The 21,485-nt window shown below is 66.7% G+C and overlaps 2 protein-coding genes across 4 annotated transcripts; both read right to left on the minus strand.

Annotated features, from left to right (window-relative positions):
- Positions 1–238: 238 nt before the first annotated feature.
- On the minus strand, positions 239–11,437 carry PIGQ (phosphatidylinositol glycan anchor biosynthesis class Q). 3 transcript variants are annotated; one of them, XM_052660757.1, is made up of 11 exons: positions 11,314–11,437; positions 7,766–8,464; positions 6,074–6,205; positions 5,874–5,994; positions 4,377–4,503; positions 4,026–4,179; positions 3,798–3,909; positions 3,152–3,232; positions 2,534–2,648; positions 1,196–1,257; positions 239–516 (listed from the first exon to the last, which is right to left on the minus strand). In XM_052660757.1, the coding sequence occupies exons 2-11, from the start codon at positions 8,452–8,454 to the stop codon at positions 364–366; spliced, it is 1,746 nt and encodes a 581-aa protein (XP_052516717.1). In that variant the 5' UTR covers positions 8,455–8,464; positions 11,314–11,437; the 3' UTR covers positions 239–363. The 3 variants fall into 3 exon arrangements, with proteins under 3 accessions (XP_052516717.1, XP_052516708.1, XP_052516728.1); XM_052660748.1 differs by having other exon boundaries at positions 3,588–3,909; XM_052660768.1 differs by lacking the exon at positions 6,074–6,205.
- A 4,479-nt stretch (positions 11,438–15,916) lies between these two features.
- Positions 15,917–17,906, minus strand: PRR35 (proline rich 35). The gene is made up of 2 exons (XM_052636358.1): positions 16,804–17,906; positions 15,917–16,538 (listed from the first exon to the last, which is right to left on the minus strand). Exons 1-2 carry the CDS (start codon positions 17,904–17,906, stop codon positions 15,917–15,919), a joined length of 1,725 nt encoding a protein of 574 aa, XP_052492318.1.
- Positions 17,907–21,485: the final 3,579 nt, after the last annotated feature.

Raw genomic sequence — 21,485 nt, forward strand, 5'->3', positions numbered from 1 at the left:
GGGTGCAGGGGAGCAGCCAGGAAGACCTGTTGGCCCATCCCACTGGGAACGGGCAAAGCGGGCAGAGGCAGGGCCCTGCACACCCGTCCGGGTCTGGGGCAGGCCCAGGGGCCGGTGGGACCAGGTGAACCGTGCCGTCACAACAGGTCAGCAGGGGTCCCCGAGGCAGAACTGATGGTGCTGAAGCTGGGCTCTGGCCTGGCTGACCACACGCATCCCCCTCCTCATCACCCCCAGGACCAGAGTCGGGCGGAGATGCAACGGGCAGGGCCTGGAGAGGCCCCGACAACCAGGGGCAGCAAGAGGCGTGTGCCGCCCTGACACCTGGCAGCTGGCGGTGCGAGGCGGGCCGGGGCCGGGCCCTCAGTCCTGCCTGTCCCCTCTCTGCCTCCAGGGGTAGATGAGCTCTCCGAATAGCAGCCTGCGGCACAGGGAGCCCCAGGAGTGCTTGGGGGGGCGGCCACAGCTGGGGAGGCGGTAGATGCGCACCACGCGGCTGAAGGGCAGGGGGTTTACCTGGAAGCGCAAGGGCAGCGATCAGCCGGGACGTGGCCCCCAGGCCCGTGGGACTCCCTCCCCCGGCCTCGCAGGCTGTCCCGGGGGGCCCTGGGCTGGACAACCGCAGGGCAGGACCGGCTCCGAGCCAGACACGCTCTCGCTGGGGCACATGGGTCGGGGCAGGCAGCTCGGGAGGCAGGCCTGGGCCTCAGTCAGCAGTGCTGTGCTCTAGCCTGGCTGCGGGGGCCGACCCCCAACTCCAGGACTCGCTCGGCTTGTAGGAGCCTCCCCGGAAAACCACACAGGCTCCTTAGCCTCTGAACGCTCCTCTCAGGCCAGCCTGGCTGCTTCTGCACCTCCGGCAGAAGAACCCAACAGGGCCGGCCTGTGCCAAGTCTCTGCTATCCTGCCTGGAGATGGAGCCCCGGCCCAGGGCAGGACACAGGGACGCAGGGCCCAGCAGGCGGAACCTGGGTGCCCCAGGGTGTCTGGCACACCACAGGGATTCCACGCTGGGAGAGGGCCCAGGCAGAGGGGGCGTCACGGTGCCCAAAAGCCTTGGGGGCAGGGGAGTCTCCCCAGGACCCCTGAGGCCCCCCACCAGGGGGGCAGAGAACATGCCCCAGAACAGGGGGCCTCACAGTGGGCAGGGCGCCTGTCTACAGGCAGCAATGCAAGGGCCGCGGGGAGGCCTTACCTGCATCAAGAGGCGCAGGGGCCGGCCGGCCTCATGCTCCAGGACCCGGAATTTCACGCCGGCTGCGAGGAGAGCGAGGCCCGGTGAGGGAGGGCAGCCCCCGCAATGCGCCCCTCGGAAAGCTGCCAGCTGTGGGCAGCAGCCGCCCCTCACCAGAGCTCCGGCAGAACCGCACTGAGACCAAAGCCCAGGGTCTGCAGGCAGGGAAGAGCCAGCAGGCCATGCTGCTCTGTGAGCAGGGCAGGGGTCTCCTAGAGTGGACACGGCACCTGCTGGGGGGTGGGAACCCTGCTCATCGCAGTGCCTTCCAGCGCGGCTGACTCGGGGACCCACCACACTCTGAACTGCAGTGTAGGCTCCCAAACCTGGGGATACCCAAGGTGGAAGGTTCTTAAAAGGAGAAACAGGAGCTAATTATCAATTGATGAAGAGGCCCCAAGGCAATGCGGTGGAGAGAAGAGACGGCATCTGCGGCCTTTCCTATGAACTCAAAAGGACTGTGCAGGCCTGAGCGCGGGACGGGCCAGGGAGGTGCCGGGTCCAGGGGCTGAGGTATAGTGGGGGCTGAGGGAGCCTGGGCCACTGGGGGTCAGTGGAGGAAGCTCTTGGAAAGAGAGTTTGAGGACATCTGGTGGACAGACTCAAGGCCCAAAGCCCGCAAACACGGACATTTGTGTCTCCTGATTCCACACTGACTGTGAGCAGCCACCACGAGCTCTGGGGTGGGCCGAGCTGCTGGCTGCAAACCAGCCCAGGGCCTCCTGGGCACACTGGTCACCTGGGGGCCACGCCAGGAACCCCCAGGTTCCCCAACTGTTCAAAGACCCTGCACTGGATAGGCTGGACCACAACTCTGACCAGTCGGGTCGGGACTCCCTAGGCCTGCAGTGGGGACGGCCTCCCGTCAGAGGCATCTGGCCAACCTGTGGCTGGTGTCAGCGTGCAGACAGGGGCCTCTGCCTGCAGGGGGGCCAGCGGGGGTGGCTGGGCTGGCCAGCGTGGCCCCAGCAGGCAGAAGTCTTCTGGGGGGTCAGCCCCCAGTGGAGGGATGCCAGCAGGCACACAGCCTCACAGCCACAGGGGACACGTCTCTCTTCTGAGCCCCACACAGGCACTGCCCACACTACACTGCAGGCACGCTTCCGAGCAAACTGCACACTCATCCCGAGAAAGGCTCAGGAGACAGGAGGACTGTGCCTGTGGCCTCTGAGCCTGAAGGTGGGGCTCCCCCTGCAGCTCACGCCCCAGAACCAGGACCCTGTGCCCCCTGCCCGCCTGCCGCACACACCGTGGCTTCCAGGGCCCCGGGCGTGCTCCCTAGCCAGCGTGCAGACCTACCCGCAAGCCTGTAGGGCCGGCATAGCCGGAGGCCAAGCGAGTACAGCGGCAGCGAGTTGATGAGGTCCACGAGCAGATGGACCAGGCCCTGCACAGTGACCACCAGGAGCCGGAGCTGCAGTACAGACGGTGCTCAGGGCCTTGGGCCTGGGACCATGGCCAGAGCCACACTGCACACGCCTGAGCCGAGCGGCCTGACAGGTCCCCAGGGCAGGCAGGGGCCCAGCCCTGAACCTGAGGCCTGAGCACAGGAGACAGGAAACCCCCTCCCGCTCGGTCAGAAGACAGGGCACTCCAATCCAGGGACACACGCCACTGGCCCCTCGGCCCAGCCACCTGGGTACCATGCCTCTCCTGCTGGCCACACTCTGCCCCCCGCGCACCAGAGAGCCCTGCCCTCCATGCATCCAGCGGCATGTCCCAGGGTGGTAGGGGGTGGTACCCTCCAGGGTGGACCCCTGCCTGCTCCAGGCCCCAGTACAGAGTCCAGAACAGCCACTCTCTGTTGTGGCCGGCACGGGCGGGTGGTCTCCCCACAGCTGCCCGCTGGCAGGCAGAGCCAGCAGTCACCACTCTGCGCACTGTGGGCCAGGGCCCCGGACGCGGCGCTCGGCTCACCAGGGTGAACACCAGGTAGTACAGGGCTGTGGTGGGCAGTAGGAAAATCAGGATGGTGAAGAGCAAGGTCCCGATGAACAGCTACAAGGAAAAAGGACGCCGGCATCAGCAGCAGCAAGAGCCCCGCGCTGGGGGCACCCCCGCCTACACTGACCACAGCCCCTCCGCGAGTCCAGAGATGGAGCACCGGCCGCTGCCTGACGCCACTCGGGACAGCCCTCCCCAGTCCTGGGAGGGACGCCTGCCCTCCAGACCGGGTGACACAACGGCAGAGAGTGGGCAGAGGCAGGACCAGCTGAGAGGTGTGCAGCCCATACACTAGACAGGAGGGGGTGAGAATCAGTCAGGAGAAGAACACTCTGGAGGGCAGCACTCAGGGTCCCCGCGGCAGGTGTGGACAAACTAACAGGACAACCCAGGCCCCATGCACACTCACCTCCAGCGCCTGCTGCCCTGCAGCCTCCCGGACCAGGGTCTGTCCCTGCCTGCGGCGAGTTCTGCCCCATTGTGGCCCCGCGTACACACTACCCCTTGTAGCTCCCTGCACCCCCGGGACCTGCGGAGCAGGAGCGAGGCTGCCCCTTGTGATGCCTGAGCCACTGCACGGGCCGGTGCAGGCCGAAGGCCGGCTGGACGGAGCTGGTACCTGGTCCAGGTCGTAGGAGCAGGAGTCCACACGCTGGCGCAGGACGTTCCATTTCTTCCCTCGGAACAGGCGCCACAGCGAGGACAGGCCGTGGATCTTCAGGCAGTAGAGCCTGCAGGCCACTGCCGTCAGGGTGGGGGCCGCCCCACACCCCCCGGCCCAGGAGCCTGTCTGCGCCCAGGGCCCAGGGCTGCACACGCCGGCCCGCGGTGGGGGGGGCACACCCACCTGGCGCCGTAGACGTAGAAGCAGTAGATGTGGAAGGTGAGAAGGGAGATGATGTCCGACAGGATGGACAGGGCGACCGTCAAGCCCAGGCAGGCCGAGAGACCCAAGTGCCACAGGATGTGCTCGATGAAGGGGGACATGAGGTGGATGTAGCCTGGTGGGACAGGGTCAGCCTTGAGGGGCGCCCGGGGTCCCGCAGGCCCCGGTCCTCCCTGAGGATGGCTGCCCGAGGTGTGGCCCAGCTCCACACACAGGGTGCTGGGCCGACGGGAAGCCGAGGCCAAGGGGCCCCATTCCCGCTCGGCTGGGCCTGTCCCCGGGGCACGCCCTGCGGGGCTGGCGGGCACTCACTGATCCACAGGTGGATGTGGTACAGGAAGAAGCGGCCCAGCACCTGGTCCAGCGCCCGGTTCATCTTGAGCCCGGCGGGCACGCCCATCAACCACTGCAGCAGATGCTGGAGCTCCTCGGCCACACGCTGCAAGGATGGGGGTGTCACCCAGTGACCTGCCTGGGGACCCTAGATGAGCCTGGGGAGTCAAGCCCATCAGGGGCCCACGAGCTGGGCAGGGGCGGGGTAGCTGGAGGGTCCCACGGAGAGAAGAATGACGACGGGTGAGGGTCTGGCACGGGGCCTCACAAGGAGCGAGTAAGCCAACCCCCGTCCTGGCCACCCCAGGAGGAGCACGGTGCCAGCGTGGCAGGTGGGCCCTCAGGACTGGGCCTCGGCACCCACGGGGGGCCACAGGCGCCCTGTCCCTGCCCCGTCTGCCAGCCCCTCCCGCCTGCACGCAGGCCTCTCCCAGCCCTGGGTGACGGCCTCTGCTGCGTCTGGGGCAGTGAGAAGGGAACAGAATGTTCTTTATAAATAGAGCTTATTTAATATTTAAAGGGTAAGAACTTGGCAGCAGGAAGAGGCTTTCATTTTTAAATTAAATATTTATATTTCTGAGCAATTCTGCAGAAAAGAGGCCTAGGATAAAACTGGCCAAAAGGCAGAGCGGGGATGAAATGGGTGGAGTGGCCAAGCCCCCTCCCAGCCCCCAGGTCCCCCTTCTCCCTCTTGGGCCAGGCCTCCCTTAGAAGCTACGGGACTCAGCCTGTGGGCTCCTGCCCTGTGGGGTCCTGGCCACCAGCAGGCCCAGCGTCCACCTGTGACTGGAGACTAATGATAGCAGGAGTGGCTGAGCCCACAGGGATGCTACAGCCAGATCTCAGCGGCTTGACCACGCCCAGGGCCAACAGGGCCCCAGAGGCCTGGGAGGGGTGCTGAGGGGCTGTCCTAGGCAAAAAGACAAGCTCCCGATACAAGTGCAGAGACGGTAGAGAGGAGGAGGGCTCAGAGCCGGTGTGGACGGACAGCGGGCGGGCGGCTGTGGTTGGGAGAGGAGGCTGGGGCTTCTGGCCCTCAGCGCGGGGGCCACAGAACAGGCGTGAAGGGCAGGCGGGAGGCTGAGCGTGCCACAGAGAGTGGCCTAGGGGCACAGGGTCTCCGGGACACTGACCCGCTGACTGTGCACAGGCCCGGGCTGATGGCCAGGAGAGCAGAAATGACCGCGCACAGCAGGGCCACGGGGCGCCGGGACCTGGGCCTGGCAGGCAGGCGGCGCCCCTGCAAAGCCTGGAAAGGGACTCCAGACGGCCACCGCCAGGACGGGAAGGCCGAGGCCAGCAGCGGCAAGGTGGCCCAGCTGCAGGGCCCACGTCTACGCAGCTCCACAGGTTCCACAGGACACAGTGGCTGTGACGGGACCGGGCGGGCCCGCTGAGAGCTGCTCCCAGGAAAGGCCTGCCCCGCCCCCGGGAAGCAGGTGCTGGAGAGCAGCCAGGGCCCTCCCGCCAACTCACGTCAGCCACGGGGACGAGCGCCTCAGCCAGCTGAGCGAAGCGGTCCTTCCTGTGCAGCCAGGATAGCAGCAGGAGGCCCAGGGCCATGTCGAGCAGCACGGAGACCAGAGTGTTGGCCTTCCTGGAAGCAGGTTCAGCGGGCGTGAGCGTGCGGGCAGCCACGGGGGTCAGCGGGGGGTGGGGGGCTGCAGCGCCCGCACCTCATCAGCTGGGTGGGGCCCCCGGCCCTGTGGGCGCTGACGACGAGCGTGAGCTGGCCCAGCCGGTGCCTGAGCTGCTCGCAGGTGGACAGCTTGCTCCAGATGAAGGACAGCGGCCACGGCCGGAACACCCTGCGGGGGACGGAGGCGATGGGCCTGCGGGGCCTCGGGTTTCCCTCCGTTGGGGCTGCCACGGCCACAGCCACTACCCCTCAACGTGCAGAGGAAAAAGGCCCTGGTGGCCCCAAACACCCGTGGCCACACTGTGAACTCCGTGGGCTGTGGACACAGGGGAGGACCCCGGTGGGCAGCCCAGCAGGGGTCGCAGTCGCTCCTATCAACTGGGAACACGAGGTGCTGACTCCAGGCACTGAAGCTGAGCACCTGCTCGGCAGACAACCGTGTCAAGGGTCAAGCCCAACAAGACTGACCCCTCACGCAGCAAAGGAAGCACCAGACGCTTCACAGACCTGCAGATGTTGAGGGGTGTGTTCTCAAGCAAAGGTGAACAAAATGTCCAATGGCAACTCAATGCCTGACTCCAGGGCAAGCCAGAGCCCTGCTATTGGCCAGAGGGGCCGAGGGGGCACCTGCCAAGTGCAGGGCCACCAAAGGAGCATGCTCAGGCCCCTGGGGAGAAGGAGAGCACGCTCAGGGCCCCGGGGGGAACGAGAGCACGCTCAGGGCCCCCGGGAGACGGCAGCCTGGACCATGGAGGTTTAGACTTTGACCCAACTCCCAGAGAGAAATGCGGTCAGCACACCCCCGTTCTACCCAGTGGAAGGCAGGCGATGGGCAGGGTCTCCCCAAGGCCCAGGCCAGGCCCCTGGGACTTCGCTCCTGCAGCCACAGCCAGGCCTCAAACTGATGTCCCAGGGCTCCTGATGGCCACAAGGACTAGCACCTGCCTCTGGGTCTTCGGGACTGGGGGCACGCGAGCAGCTCACAGCTGTTCTTGCATTCTTTGAAAGCCAACAAAAGCAAAGGACCTTCTCTTCTCAAAAGTGCCCCCAGGCAAGCCCAGACACTTTCACATGACTCATTTCATGAAGTTCTGGAACCCACTCCACAGGTCAAAACACTAGCAGCCCCCATAACCTAAGGTGCTGCCCATACACAGCTGCTGGGGTCTCTCTATGGGGACAGGGCCACATGCCCCCAGAGCCCCTGGGGAGTTGGTGAGGCCCATCCCCAGACCTGAGGCCACACCCCTCGATCTAGGGTACAGCACGGCTGTTCTGCACCCAGCAGTGCCTCTGAGGGCTTCTCACAGGGAGAGGGCCCACAGCCAGGAGTGCTCTGGTGAACCCCAAGACCAGCCCCCAGCAGACAGCGACGGGCTACTGCCCACAGCCTCCCAGGGCAGCCGCTCCTGCAATGCCAGGGAAGGGGTGGGTAAGTGCCGGGAGACCAACAGGGGACCCTGTGCGGAACAGCCCGGGTCCCCCCATCACCTAAGTTCCCTGTTGGGGCCTGAGCTGTCTGAGGGTCCCATGCAACCACTGAGGCTGCCGGTCAGCCTGTATTTACCCTGAGCCAGAGGCACCAGGAGAGCAGCCCCCAGTGGGGACGGGGTGCAGGACAAGAGCGGGGTGCAGGACGAGAGCAGGGTGCAGGGGCAGCGTGGGCCTCAGAAGGGCCCATCTGGCCTCTGTGAGCCCGACCTACCCGGCCCGCCCCGGGGACACCTACCAACAGGAGCTGGCAGCGGAGATCAGTGACAGCAGACAGGCCAGCAGCAGGCAGATGGGCCCCGCTGCGCGCTTGGCCAGCTCCACGAGGATGCTGGCCTCCACACCCTCCGATTGCCAGTGCGTCAGCCGCACGGGACCGTCATCGAACCGGTCACTTTGGAAGAGCACCTCACTCCGCGCCACTGTGTCAAAGACGGCAGCTAGGCCGCCCGTGCTGGCTGTGGCATCCCCGGCCTGGTGCTCGGGCAGGGCCGCGGGCGGGTGCAGCCGTGACAGCAGCACCTTGCGCTGGTCGTAGAAGACGAGCATGACCTGGTCCTCACAGACGGGGGCGAGGGGTGCGGGCCCCTGCCGCCGGGTGGCCTTGCAGCTCCAGGACTTGCTGCCCCTCTCTCGACACAGCTGCAGCCAGGGCTCGTGGGAGAAGAGGGCACCCAGGCCCTCCAGGAAGTGGCCCAGGCTCTCCTCCGTCTCCTGCCGGCGGTGGCACCAGGTGCCCAGCACGGCCACGCTCACCTGGCTGGCTTGCTGTACCTGGGCCAGGAGCTCCTTGACCTGGACGGGGATGAAGGGAAAGTGCACCACAGCCAGAACCACAGCACTGCTCTGCTCCGGGACCCACCGTCCCACCAGGAGGCCGCTGTCCGCCGAAGTGCAGCACGTGGGGAAGAAGGCCTTGAGCACCATGCTGGGGCCGCTGGAAGAGAGGAGGGCTCAGCTCAGAGCCACCACCACCCAGCGAGGGCCCAGCGTGGCTGCCAGTGCCGGGGAGACAGGCTCTGGCCATGACTTATGGCTCAGACGACCCTGACAGACACGTCCACTTGGCCACTGAGCCCACAGACTGACCCCGCTTCAGGTCTAGTCACGAGGCTGGCAGTGAAGCCCCCAGCTGCCCATCTCCGCCCTGGGCTGCAGTGTGCACAGGCCCAGGCCATGCCCACCCCCACCCAAGAGGCAGGGCCAGGCTTCCCTCCTCCAGACACAAGCACCTGAAACTCAGCGCCACTTACAGCCTACTCGGGGCTGAGCACAGGGCTAAATTTTTATTTTTAAAGAATTGATTACAGTTTTTGACTGCAGCACAAGGGAAAACCTACAATCTCATTAACAATTAAAGTAATTTAAACATCTCAAAGCTTGATTTACTTACTAAGCTAGCAAGAACAAGATGCGCACCTAAACAAATCACTGCTGAGCTAAGGAAAGTCAGGCACGTGCCCACTGCCGGTAGCTGTGAGCCTTGGCGTGGGGGCCCCAGAAAATGTCTGAGCATGTGCCTGGTGCCCCAGTGAGCCCCTGGGGAGCCTCGGTGCTCAGGCTGGGATCCACCGGCATCCACCCTGCCCCAGCCTCCAGCTGCGTGGGGCCCACCCCTCCCTGGGGCCCCACCCTCTTGTCACAGCTGAGCACCTCCCTCAGGACCTCCCCCCACAGGCTATAGAGGTGGGGGTGGCGCTCCTCAGCCTTCCTGTGATCCTGGGCAGCAACAACCTCCCCGGTAGGCCAAGGTTTCTGAGTCCTGCGGGGCTGCGAGCCTCGCCCTGCACAAGAGTCAGCCTGCTGAGAAGCCAACTCTCAGCAGCTCTCCATGTCCCACCCTGGTGGGCCTGGCGGGCAGGAGCTTCGCCTTGGTGAGGGTTCGCTGGGGCTCTAGCCCCCTCCCAGACACGAACGACCCCACTGTCAGCACAAAGCACACAGCAGCGCCCTGCCATACCTGAAGGAGGGACACAGGCCTCTCACTGAGCCTGGCCCTCTAGGCCCCAGGGCTCATCAGGCCCTTGGGGACAGGGGGCCAGCGAGGTTGAGGAGGTGTGACTTTGAGGGAGCCCTTTCCTGAGAGTCGGGGGGCTCTGGAGGGGGCCTCACACGCCCAGGACTTAACAGGCAACTGGGGCAGCTACTTTCCTCCCCTCCAGGGCACCCAGAGCGGGCTGGAGGGAGAGACCTCGCCCACCTGTGGATTCTGACTGAAAGGGTCCCCTGAGCCCAGCAGCAGCCAGACTCCCAAATGCCCCTCCCTGCAGAGATCAGAGACAGCAGGCAACATGACGTCTGCAGGGAAACCTGGAGCCCAAAGGCAGCCCCGGGCCAAGTCCCTGTGGCCACTGGCAGGGGCATCAAGGGCTGCCCCGTCTCCTGACACCTGTCAAGGGCATCACAAAAGGGACAGAGGCATTCTGTGTGTGAGTCCCGCCAATGCATGTCGACCACCAGCGGGGAGCAGCAAGCACAGCACAAGCCTCTCAGCACCAGCCAGTGGCGACCACCAGGTCAGCCAAACGACAGGGTCACAGTCCCCTGCTTGGGGACTCCTCTCACAGGAGCTAAGAAAACCGCCCATAGATACTGTCAGAAGACAAACACACTTGGCCTAACAGTGAGCAGATGCTCTGGGCAAAGCTGGTTACACGGTGGTTTCACTTGCAGAAAATTCATCGAGCTGTACACATACGATCTGTGCATTTTGTGTGTTTTATGCTTCATCTACAAAGTTTACCTATCAAAAAAAGAAAGAAAGGGGAAGGAGAGCTCCTCATGTCTGGGGAAGGCAGCAGAGGGCAGAGGGTGGTGTTCCCATCTGTGGGGCAGTGAGAAAGAACTCTTAAATCGAGGGGCAAGTTTCCATCCCCACCCCCACTTCAGCCTCTGGGAGTGACCAACACAAAGAAGTCTGCTCAGATCAGACAGCCAGAAAAAGATGAAAGAGCAGGCAATCGATAGCAGAGGTGCATTTGGGAGAAAGTGGGGCAGTAACTCGGCACCGTGTGCATCTTCAAAAACTGCGATAAAGACAAGGGCACAAGCCCGGGAAAGCTGCCTGCTACCCAGGACACCAGGTGCCCTGTGACCCAGCCCACCATCCCAGGTCAGGCAACAGTCTGTGGGACACCCCTCTCCACACGACCTGAACTCAACCATCTACCTTGTGAAGCCGGCAGTCAGAACTGATTCAGGGCAAACGCCCAGTTATGACTGGCCAGGGACCCCTCACTGCCTAAAACCATCCTCTGGGGAGTCTCCTGATCACTGCCCTTGGTAGCTCACAAGAATTCCTTGTTACTCCTTACGTCTGTGTTTAAAAACAAGAAAGATTGTGTTTAAAGAGGGCTTTCTCCCTCTCTTTTCAGAAGAAAGGACACGAATCAAGGGCTCTGGGTTTTGGCCTGTACCTCAGTCAGGGACGACAGTAAAGCGCTGATGGCCGGTCCCCTTGACCCTGAATGTCCTTCCACCAGGTCCACGGCGGGACCGGGTGGGGCGGGCCTGAGGGCACCGGCCGGCCGCCCCTCACCCCACAGGGCCGGGCTCCAGACGCCCTGCCAGAGCGCCCCCGCGGCCCGCCGCGAACCCGGCGTCGCCGCCCCGGCCGGCCTCCGGTGGCGCCCCCACTTTACGGCTGAGAAAGCGGGGTCTCCGAGAGGTAAGAGCCCCGCGTCGGCTCCGGAGGCCCCCGGGCTCCCCGGCCGCCGCGGCGGGGCCTGGGCGCACAGCCCGGCGGGGCAGGCCCCCAAGGCCGCCAGCCTCCCCAGCGGTGCTCACCGGGGCCGTGCACTGGGCCAGCGGGGTCCGGCTGAGGTCGGGGACCGCTTCGGGCGGGCCTAGGCGGGCGGCGGCGCTCCAGGCCCCCAGCCCCGCCGCGGCAGCGCCGCGGGACTCGAGTCCCATTTCCGCCCGCCCCCGCCGTTGCCGCGCGACGGTCCGCCGCACAGGCGCCCGGGCTGCCCGGTGGCCCCCGCCGGAGCGTTCCGCGCACGCAACGTTCCTGTCCCGGAGCCGGCGCCCCGCCCGCGCAGTGCCCCGGTCCCTCCGCCTGCCTTGTCTCCCCACGGGCTGTGCACAACGGCCTTGTCCCCGTCGCAGCGCTTCTGGGCCCCACAGTCTACCTACAGTGTCCCCCAAACCATTGCCTTCCAGTCCCCCACCACGGAGGCCAGACCTCCCCTGTCCTGGTTTCCTCGTCTGAGGGCTCCAGACCCCACCTTGCCTCATTACCCGGGTTAAAGGACCCCCAGGCCCCGGAGGGGGTGGGGCGCCAGGGGTCCCAGAAGAAACTGCCTCTTCAACCCCCGGCTGGCCTCCTTGCACTCCGCTCCCTGCAGAGGCCAAGCGACCCCTGAAGTTTCAGGGCCAGTCCAGAGGGTGAAGCTATCTGGGGTGCGGGTTGGGGGGGCGCCTCCAGCCCCCTCTTCTCCAGAGAACAAGACCCCTAACTCAGCAGCAACCGTCAGCATTGACGCAGCACCTGTTTCCTGCACTTCCTTACTCTGACCCACTTAATCCAGGCCCATGCTCTCAGGAGCCAGGACACACTGAGGGACCCTGAGACCAACCCCTCACCATGCCCAGGGCCAGACTAGGCATCCCCCCCTGCCCTCGCCAGAACTCCTGATGGAGCTGGGAGCCTGGCTGGGCCCAGATTCCAAGGAACCCCACTCCTCGGCACCCCCAGCCTGGTTTTTCTGTCTGTGCTCACAGGAAGGCTCTCCTGCTCTTGACCACTGCCCGGGACTCTCCCCCTGCCCATGAGCCTGAGCTGTTTGGTCCAGCTCCAGGAGGTCAGACAGTCTCACATGGGCCCGGAGCATGGAAGCTGGTAACCCAGCCATGTGTCACCCCAGGGCGCCTCCAGGTGGCCCGTCCTCTGCTCCCCCCCTTACCTTAGCTGGGCCCAGAGAAGCTGCAGGAGTCTCAGCACCCAGGGCACCTCTGAAAACGGGGGACAGTGAGGAGCCGCACCCCTGCCCAGCCCAGCCCAGCCCAGCCCAGCGCAGCCCAGCCACACCTACCCTGCCTGCCTCCCTCTGATTAGGAGGCTGGGGCTAGAGCACTGAATGGAGAGCGGGCCCGGGTAAGCGCTGGCGGCTGGCCCAACACGCCAGAGACATCCAGGCTTCAGCTGCTAGCCCCAAAGTGCAGGCCTCCTAGACCCTGGGGGCTGGAGGCAGCTGATTCCGGCTGCCCCCTGAATCTGAATCCTCCCCAGGAGAAGGAGAGGAGGCCAGGCCAGGGCCCGCTATGATGGGGCTCAGGACGGTCAGCAAATGTCCAGGGTCAGGAGGGCGAGGCCCACGGCCAGGAGAACCCTGGGAAACCTGAACATTCCTCCCATCATGGTCCAGGCCCAGGGGGCTACGCCACACACAGAAAGGGGCACTGCAGCTCAAGCCAACAGTATCAGTCCAACTCCAGGTGGGACTGGTACACTTTGATGTTGCCGTCCTCTGCGTCTGCCACCAGCAGCTGGCCCTGGGGCCCACAGGCCACACCCAGGGGCCGCCTCAGCCCCTCGGAAACCAGGCAGATGGGCGCCCCGGCCTGGGGGAACAGGGTCACCTGGCGCCGCCGCTGGTCCGCCACAATGACACCACCCGCTGCGTCGGTGCACACGCCTGCTGGGCTGCCAAAGGGGTGCCCGGTCAGGTCCCCCAGGGAGCCCAGGGGCTGGCGGGCACTGCCAAACAGCCGTACGTCCCCAAACTCCTCGCTCACAGCCAGGCCCCCGTCGGGCGCCAGGCCCACCCAGCAGGGGCCCTCCAGGTCCAGCAGGGAGGCAGGGGCCAGTGGCGCCAAGTCAGGGCCCAGTGTGAAGCTGTGCACAGCCCCAGGCACGTAGTCTGTCACCAAGAGGCGGCCAAAGGCATCTACAGCCAGCCCCCGGGGGGCGGAGAAGGAGCCCACCGTCACCCAGCGGCCTTGAGGGGCTTGGGCGGTGTGCTGGAGGGCACGGACAGCCCCGTGGACCAGGTCGCTGACCACCACGAGCCCAGCGGCCGTCACCGCCACATCTTCTGGCACAAAAGCCCCAGCTCCCGGCACGTGGCAGGGCAGGTGGCAGATGGAGCGTCCCTCGAGGTCCAGCACGTGGACGCAGGGTGCAGCACCCGCTGTCAGGAAGAGCAGGCCGTCTGGGGAGCAGTGCAGGCCCCGGGGTCCCCCGGTAGCCGCGGCGGGCACTGGGATCTGCCCAAGCAGCTGGGGCCGCCGGCAGCAGGCAGGGTCTCCGGGAAGGTCCAGTGCGGGGCACCGTCCCTGGGCCATGGCTGACGCGCTGGTCGGGGAGGCCCAGGAAGTCCAAACAGGAGGCCCGGGAGCAGGCGCTGGGCGGCTGTCACGGCCTCAGCGTCTCTGAGCCGGTCCTCCAGCCCAGCCAAGCATGGGGCTGCAAGACAAGTAACAGCCCACCATGTGCCGGGCAGCGCTGCGGGCCCAACACGGCCTCCTGGCATCCTGGTGCCCTCCTGACCTACGGACCTGACTGTCCCACCACGCCCCGACTGCCTCTGGGCCCTGTTTTCCTGGCTGTGGTCCCTGAGCACAGTTCTGAGAGACACACGACCCCCGGACGGCTGCTGTTCCGTCCTGAGGTTCAAGAGGAGCTCAGGGCACCTCGCTGTCTGAGGTGGGGGAGGGGTGATGGATGAGCATTATTTCTCTAAAGGCAGAGGAACAGGACCTTGTTGGAGACCTCCAGCCCTGATGGGTAAAGCAGGGGTCCTTTCCTTGGCCTCTCTGGCAGGGGGAGGGGTCTCCTACCTGGGACCAGGCTCCCTGGGCCGCAGGCCTGTGTTGTTGGAAACCAGAGCTCAAGGGTATGGGAGGAGCCACCTGGCCTCGGGGAGGGGCCGGCAGAGCTCTGGCCAGGTGGCCTTTGAGCTGCAGCCCAAGGAAGCCTGAAGGAAGGAGCCCGGCACTCAGCTGCTACCCGCCAGACACCCTCCAGCACCGCCGCATTCCCGCCTTGGGGCCTTTGCACTGGCCTCTGGGACATTCCTCAACCTGCCCAGCTGGTTGCACTCAAGGTCCACCCAGCCACCCTCCCCAGGGGTCCAAGGCCTCTACTGCCACCACCTCAGGGGATAGCACCAGCTCCGTCCTCCAGCCGGACCACAAGTTCAGGACTGAGGGAAGGGCTGTGCCCCTGGCCTGCTGGCTAGCTCACTCACCGGAGCCCAGGGTGGGGGTGCCCCCGCACAGGCTACAGGTTGGGTCCTGTTTCTGCACCTGTGATGCGGGGCTCACACACCTCCTGCAGAGTGAGGCTTACATCTGTCCAGTGGGTGCTGAGAAGTGGGGGTGCTAATAGGGAGCTGAAGTGGGAGGGGGCTCCCTCAGATTCAGGACCTGGGGATTCTCCAGGCCCCTCGTGCATGGCTCAGCCCTCAGCCCCAAAGTCCCTCCAGGAAGCCCCTGGAAGGTGGGGTTCAGCCCGTGTCTGTCACCCATAGCACTCCCTACCCAGCCGCCTACACCCCAGCTCTGGAGGCCGTGGGGGGTGGGCGCGATGCTATCTGCTATCGCCACGGCTGATGGGCAGCTGCAGTCCTGATCCGACTGGCCCCAGCCCGGCCAGCCCAGCCAGGGGAGCCGGGAGCAGGCAGGTGCGGCCCTCCTGGGGCCACTCCTGGGTGGGCACAGAGGTGTGGCCGGCTCCCAGGCAGAGAAGAGATTAGCTGGGCCCAAGGGTCCTTGGGGCACCCCTCCCCCCACTGTGGGAAAGCCAAGTCTGGCCGCGCTGGGAGGGAGGCAGTGGGCTGTGAAAGCCGCCCGATGCCTATCGCGGCTGCAGGGGCTGGCCAGGGCCCAGTGGAGGCCACGCTGCGCGACCAGCCCTGGGCCACAGCATGTGGGGCGCCGTTTAACCAGAGCAAGCAGCCTCCTGGACGAATCTGACATTAGGGCTGGCCGGCCAGACAGGGCTGGAGGCATGCTCTGGGGTCCCTGCCCACCACCCGTGTGCAGAAACGCAGAGGATCCGAGACTGTGCACGCCTGCCTCCCCCGCCCCCGCTCTGCCCCCGTGGATAGCACCCCACTCTCTCCCCAGACTCTGGGTCCCCGGGGAGGGCCCAGGACACCGTGCCCTGATGCCCAGTCCGGGGACATTTACGTGGATGGTGACGCTGCAGCGGCAGTGAAGAAGGAGCCCAGACGGGTGTGTGAAGGCGGTCTCCGTTTTAATGTCCACAACCGTGCTCACTAAGGGGCCCTGGGCAGTGCCTGCATGACCCCAGAGACAGGCGTGGCCACAGTGGGTGGGGGTCTGTCCCCGGGCATGCTGGGGCAGGAGGGGAACAGGGCAGCGGGTGCAGGGCTGGAGGAGGGCACCCATCTGGGAAGGACCGCGGGGGCAGCGGGGGCTGTGATCAGACCTCGGCACCCGGAGGGCTCTGCAGGCCCGGGATGGCCTCGGGGGGCCAGGAGCCCCCAGCCCCACCGTGGGCACCCCAGCTGCTGGGAATGACAGGGTCCTCGGACGCCTGCAGGGGAAGGCCTGGGGGAGGGACACTGGAGTCGGCCTCACACTTGGTGGTGTGGCTGGTCAGAGGCTGGGCCGCCAGGAGGCTGTGTGGCTCCGGGGTTCCCCGGGCCAGTGTGGGGCCCTGCTCCGGCTGCGCCCACAGCCCCGCGGGCACCTCATGCCCCTTGGTGGGCACCCGCTTCACAGAGAGGTCGAGGGGTGTGTCGGGTGGCTGTGCGGCCCGCGCCAGCGCCTGGTGGATGGTGAGCAGCTCACGGCGGATTTTTCCCAGCTGCTCCCGCAGGGGCCGTGGGGCCAGGCCCCCGGCAGGCGCCAGCTGGCCCAGGCGCTGCTCCACCCTAGCACAGTCACCCAGGGCCCGCGTCAGGTCCCCACCCACGTGCCCGGGGCCCCCCAGTGCCAAGCCAAGCGGCTGCAGGGGCAGGGAGGCCGCGGGGCCAGCGGTCTCGAGGTCGCTCAGCTCCTCGTCTTCGGGCCAGAGCATCGCGGAGGGGCTGGTCCGCAGGCTGGGGGTGGCGGGAGCTGGTCAGGAGGCTGAACTGTCCCCACGGTGCCCGCCCCTCATGCCCCTGTCCAGCCTGCCACCCTGGCCTGGGGCCTCAGAACCCCAGAAGGAAGGAAGGCTGGCTGTGTGCTCTCATTCTCCCCTCTGCAGCCTGAAACCCATATTCCTAGCGGCTGAGCTCTGGTAGGGGGGGCGCCCAGCCACCCTGCCCCCTCAGCCCTCCTCCCGCCTCCCCGAGTGCCCCATGCCTGGGCCCCCACACCCACCTGCTCTGGGCACTGACGCTCGCTCGGCTGCAGGGGGCCTTCAGGGGTTCTGGCTGGGCCCCCAGGGCCAGCTTTCTCTTGGGGTCACTCTGGGCCGCTCGCCCCAGCTGCTCTTCCTGCCCAGGGTCCCTGAGAGCGCTGCGGGGCCAGGGCCCACCCAGCCCCGGCACTGGCACCTTCAGCAGCCCAGGGACCAGGGCCCCGGGTGGCCCTCTTGGGGGCACGGGGGGCTTGGCGAGGGCGGTCTTACCGGCTGGCAGCCCCAGGCTGTGCTCCAGCAGCAGGGGATAGTACAGGTGGGGGACCAGGGCGGGGCGTTCGGGGGGCTGTGGGGCAGGGAAGGCAGTGGCTGGGGGCAGCAGGGGGCTGGCTGAGGCCAGGAAGGGCACATGGGCGGCAGCAGCCAGGGAGGGCCCCAGGTAGGAAAAGAGGCCGGGGCCGAGAGGGTAGTTGACACCCAGCAGGGACAGGTGGAGGCTCTGGGCCTCGGGGAGCTCCCCGGAGCAGGGCGGGGGATAGCAGGGAACACTGGTCTCGGGGCCCACGGCGCCCACCACGGCCTCACTCCTCCGGCCCCCGCCCAACCCTGACTTCCACGACTCAGCCAGGAGGACCTCCAGGCCCGCACCCTTATGCACGTCCCCGGCCTCAGGGGGTGGTGTCCCTGGGGAGAAGCCCTCGGCCCCCTGCCGGGGGCCCCCGACCTGGCGGCGCAGGGAGAGGACATCGGTGGCTGTGAGGTCCAGGTCGGGTGTGGCGGGGGCGTCCGGGAGCCGCGCCCCTCGGGGCCGGGCGCCGGGGTCAGCTGGGGCCAAGGGGTCCGCGGGACGGCCCGGGGTGGCCACGGGAGGCCGGGACGTGGCCGGGGTGCGGCGACAGGCCCAGTCGGGGGAGTCCAGAAGGAGGGACAGCGAGTCCTTGCAGAGGCTGTACTTCATGTGGTTGTAGAGGTGGGACTTCTCCAGGCAGGTGAAGGGGCACTGGAAGCATTTGTAGTTGTAGGGCTTGCCCCAGGGCCGCGGGATGTAGTGCGGCTTCTTGGGCTTCCGCACCCGGGCGCGTGTCCCGGGGCCCAGGCGGCAGGAGCCGGCCTCTCGGGACATGGCGGCGGCTAGCGGGTGGGCCCCGGCCCCATGCCACCTGCGGATGGGGCCTGCGTCAGCGCCGGCACCCTAGCCGACCCCTCCCCGCCCCATCACCACAGCGGCCCTCCGCCTCCCTGGCCTCTGCTGTCCAGACCAGCAGGCCTCCCTGCCAGCCTTCCTGGAGGGTCAGCAGACACGGTCAGCACACAAAAACAGGGAAACGGGACTCAGGCAAACAGCAAATGCTTTCTTAGTGTAAGTATGGCCGAGCCAACATTTGGGCATTAAAAAATTGTTTGTTATTTATCCGAAATTTAAGTCCTGTACTTGCTTGGTTGACCTTACGTACATGTTGGCCAGTCCCTGGCAAGCCCAATTCTGGGGTGACTCCATCCACACCCATCTGCCCCACGCCGGCAGACCCTGGGTCTCCGTCTACCCTGGGGGCACTGGTGAGTGACTGGAGGAAGCCAAGTATGAGCAGACTTACTCTTGGGGATGCGGCCCTTCCCTGTCTCACCCCACCCCCCGAGACCCCTGCTCCCGGGGCAGCCGAGATGAGGAACAGCAGAAGCTCTAAGAGCCTGTTGACACAGCACGTCCCTGCTCTGAAGGGTGTCCCTGGGCACTGCGGTCTCTGGGACGGTCACCCCTCGTGGGCCAGGCCAGGCTGAGGGGCGTGGATGTCCGGCATGGCCCCACGGCATGGCCACCTGCTCAGCCCGGCTCCATCTGGGTGGCTGCCGGCAGGTCGGCGGCCGAGCCTGCCGCGACCGAGCTTGGCCAAGACCCTCCTCTCCCCACAGCCCGCTCGCCTGCTCAGAAGCCACTCCGCGGTCCATCTGGGCTGCCACCTGGGCCGTCCACTGCCCCAGCGCGTGCCTCGGCCAGGGCTCGGCGAGTGCGTGCACAGAAGCGTGCAGGGCTCCTACCGAACCCTCCTCATGCAGCACCCGGAGAGACCACCTCGGTGCGGCTGGGCCACCTCGGAACAGAGCCGGGCAGCTGCCAGATTGCAGGGGGCCCAGGCACACAAGGCTCACAGACCACGCAGAGTGGACAGGCCACCGGCCACGTGAATACACTGCACATGCACATATGCACGCACCGAGGACACGCGGGGTCACAGTCACTCATGGGTGTGGACACACGGGCATGTGTCCCACTCCCTGGGGCTCAGCTGGGCAGGGCTGGGGCAGTCATCGGGAGCAGATCGTCCTCCCTGCCGGCCTTCGGGCTCTGCACATGGCGGGGAGTCACGTCTGCTGCCTCCAAACACTGAGCGGGCAGCCCCATCCTGGGAATGGCCAGAGGGGCAGAGAGGGCCGTCCATTCGAACGGGCCCTGGGAGGCAGCTAGCACGGCCAGGGCTCCAGTGTGGAGGGCTGCGGCCATCCGGGAAGGGACAGAGCTCCCAGCAGGGCTGGGAGGAGGGGGCTGGCTGAGGAGAGGGGCTGGGGACCCCGAGGGCCGCAGACACGCCCTGAACTTGGAGGTGGGTGCAGAGGCAGGCCCCACCCCTGCCCCCCGCCCCCCTAAGACACAGATGACAAATGGGTGTGTGTGCTCCAGAGACAGAGGCGGCTGTGCTGGCGCCATCGATCACCCAGCCCTAGGAGCCACACAGCTGTGCCGCCTGGTGCCACCACCACCCCACCTCCCAGCCGGGCCCCTGGACTGAGGGGCTCCTCCTAGACCCCTGGACTCAGCAGGCAAGAGGCCTGTCCTGCGTTGGCCTTCAAAGCAGTCACCTGGCTGCAGGGGGGCTTAGTAGGGAGACATCCCAGTGCCGCTGACCCCATGGGGGCCCAGAGAACAACCTGGTACCTGCCCAGCATGACTGTGCACAAGCAGAAGACACCCCAGACACCAGCACACACCCCACACCCCCAGAGGCATGTTCATTTGCACACGTGTCCCAACCCATGACTGTGACTGGGTGCCTGTGCCCAGCGCAGCCTGCCCCCCATGTGCTCGCCCAGACACCTGGTCCCACTAACACTTCCCTGGCTGCGGGAGAGCTGACAGCCGCCCAGCAGGAGGCCCCACCCCAGGGGGTAGAGGGGGCACCCAACACTTGGAGCCCCCACCAGCCGCCGGGGATTAGAGCTTGCGGCTGGGGCCCTTGGGACTTGGGAGCACCCCACAGGGCGTGGTGCAGGTGACCAGGCTCGTCCGGGGCTGAAGTCCAGACCCCAACTCCCTCCCCACTTCCCTCCAGGGCGTTCTCCTATAACGACGCAGCTGCTGCGCCCTAATAGTTCGTGGAGCCTGGACACCACGAAGTGGGGGATGTGGGGCTGGGGCAGCCCCGCCCACGCCCGGACAATCCTGGCGGCCTCTCGCGGCCCCCAAACTTCAGACCCGCCGGCGCCCGCGCCCGCTCTACCTGCACCCTGGGCCGAGCGGAGCCTGCTGCGCCGTGATAAGTCTGCGCGTAGCTCCGGGACCCCGCGGGAACTTCCCGCCCAGCCCCGCCTGGCGCCGCCGCGACCCCGCACCCTCGGGGACCCGCGCGGGCTCTCGGGGCGCGACCCCGATTCCCGCCAGGAAAACTGCGAAGGGACCCCGCGCGGTCTGCGGTCACTCACTAGGCAGCGAGTCCCCGAAGCCTCCGCCACGGACCGCGTTCCCCGACGCCGACTCGCACCTACCGAAGTTGGTGGCAGGAGCGGCCGCGCGTGCGCCACGGCGCCGGGCTCCGGGGGGCGCGGCGACCTCCGACCCAGGCTCGTGATCCCCTCCCCACCTCGGGTGCACCCCCGTCTCTCCCACTCCTGGGCCCGCAGTCGCCCCCTCGGCACACTCACCGGCCTCGCGCTCCGGGGACCGGCTCAGCAATCTGCGCCGCACCGGCAACTCGTGGATGGACTCCTGGCCGGTGACACCGGTGGCGCCGCCCGAGCAGGGCAGAGTCGCGCAGCCCCGTGGAGGCGCGCGCAGTGGAGACGCAGGTGTGCGGCCGAACGAGGGGCGCCTGGCACGTCCCCGCCCCCGTTGCCTGCAGGCTGCCGCGGGGGTGCGCAGAGGCATCCAGGTCTCCCGGGGTCCCCGCAGCGGTGTGATGGGGTGTCAGCGGCCGAGGGCGCAGGGAGTGGGGCCGTCAGCACTCATCCGTCAGGGCAGGGCTCTGGCCCCTGACAGCCCCTCCGCCTGAGCTAGGGCCTAGAGGCTGAGCCCCGGGACAGGAGGACCTTGGAGAACAGAGCCGGCTGAGGAGGGCAGAGCCCAGCACACCCGTGCAGTCTCCTCTGCTGACCAAGGCTTGCCTGCAGTGCCCTTCTCTCTTCTCCAAACAGGAGGCTGAATGGCTCTGCACCCCCAAGCCCCTGCCCTGCCCACTGACAGTCACTGACTCCGGGAAAGAGGGTCCCATGCGCTCACTCCCGCTTTCTGGGAGCATTACCACCAGTCCCCTGGCAGGTGCTCTGGGGAGGGCCCTGCCCCTGCCCTCTGCTAGGAGGCCTCCTTTCCACTGCCTGTCCCTCCCGGGAGGGCCGCTGAGCCAGGCAGGGCGGGGAAAGGGCCCACTAGGAAACACCGCCCCCTCTATCCTCACAGCCTGAGCCGCTCCACCGCCCACGGAGCTTGACTCCA

Source organism: Budorcas taxicolor, chromosome 2 (assembly GCF_023091745.1).
Source record: "Budorcas taxicolor isolate Tak-1 chromosome 2, Takin1.1, whole genome shotgun sequence".
NCBI lineage: Eukaryota > Metazoa > Chordata > Mammalia > Artiodactyla > Bovidae > Budorcas > Budorcas taxicolor.

What these genes read in the sequence shown, in the direction of transcription:
- PIGQ (XM_052660748.1), bottom strand. Translation starts at nt 8,454, where the DNA reads ATGGTGCTCAAGGCCTTCTTCCCCACGTGCTGCACTTCGGCGGACAGC. An exon ending in GGCCCCACCCAGCTGATGAG is followed by an intron (nt 5,995 to 6,073) that starts GTGCGGGCGCTG and finishes ACCTGCTTCCAG; the next exon opens with GAAGGCCAACACTCTGGTCT. An exon ending in TTCTACGTCTACGGCGCCAG is followed by an intron (nt 3,910 to 4,025) that starts GTGGGTGTGCCC and finishes AGTGGCCTGCAG; the next exon opens with GCTCTACTGCCTGAAGATCC.
- PRR35 (XM_052636358.1), bottom strand. Translation starts at nt 17,906, where the DNA reads ATGTCCCGAGAGGCCGGCTCCTGCCGCCTGGGCCCCGGGACACGCGCC. An exon ending in AGCGTCAGTGCCCAGAGCAG is followed by an intron (nt 16,539 to 16,803) that starts GTGGGTGTGGGG and finishes CGCCACCCCCAG; the next exon opens with CCTGCGGACCAGCCCCTCCG.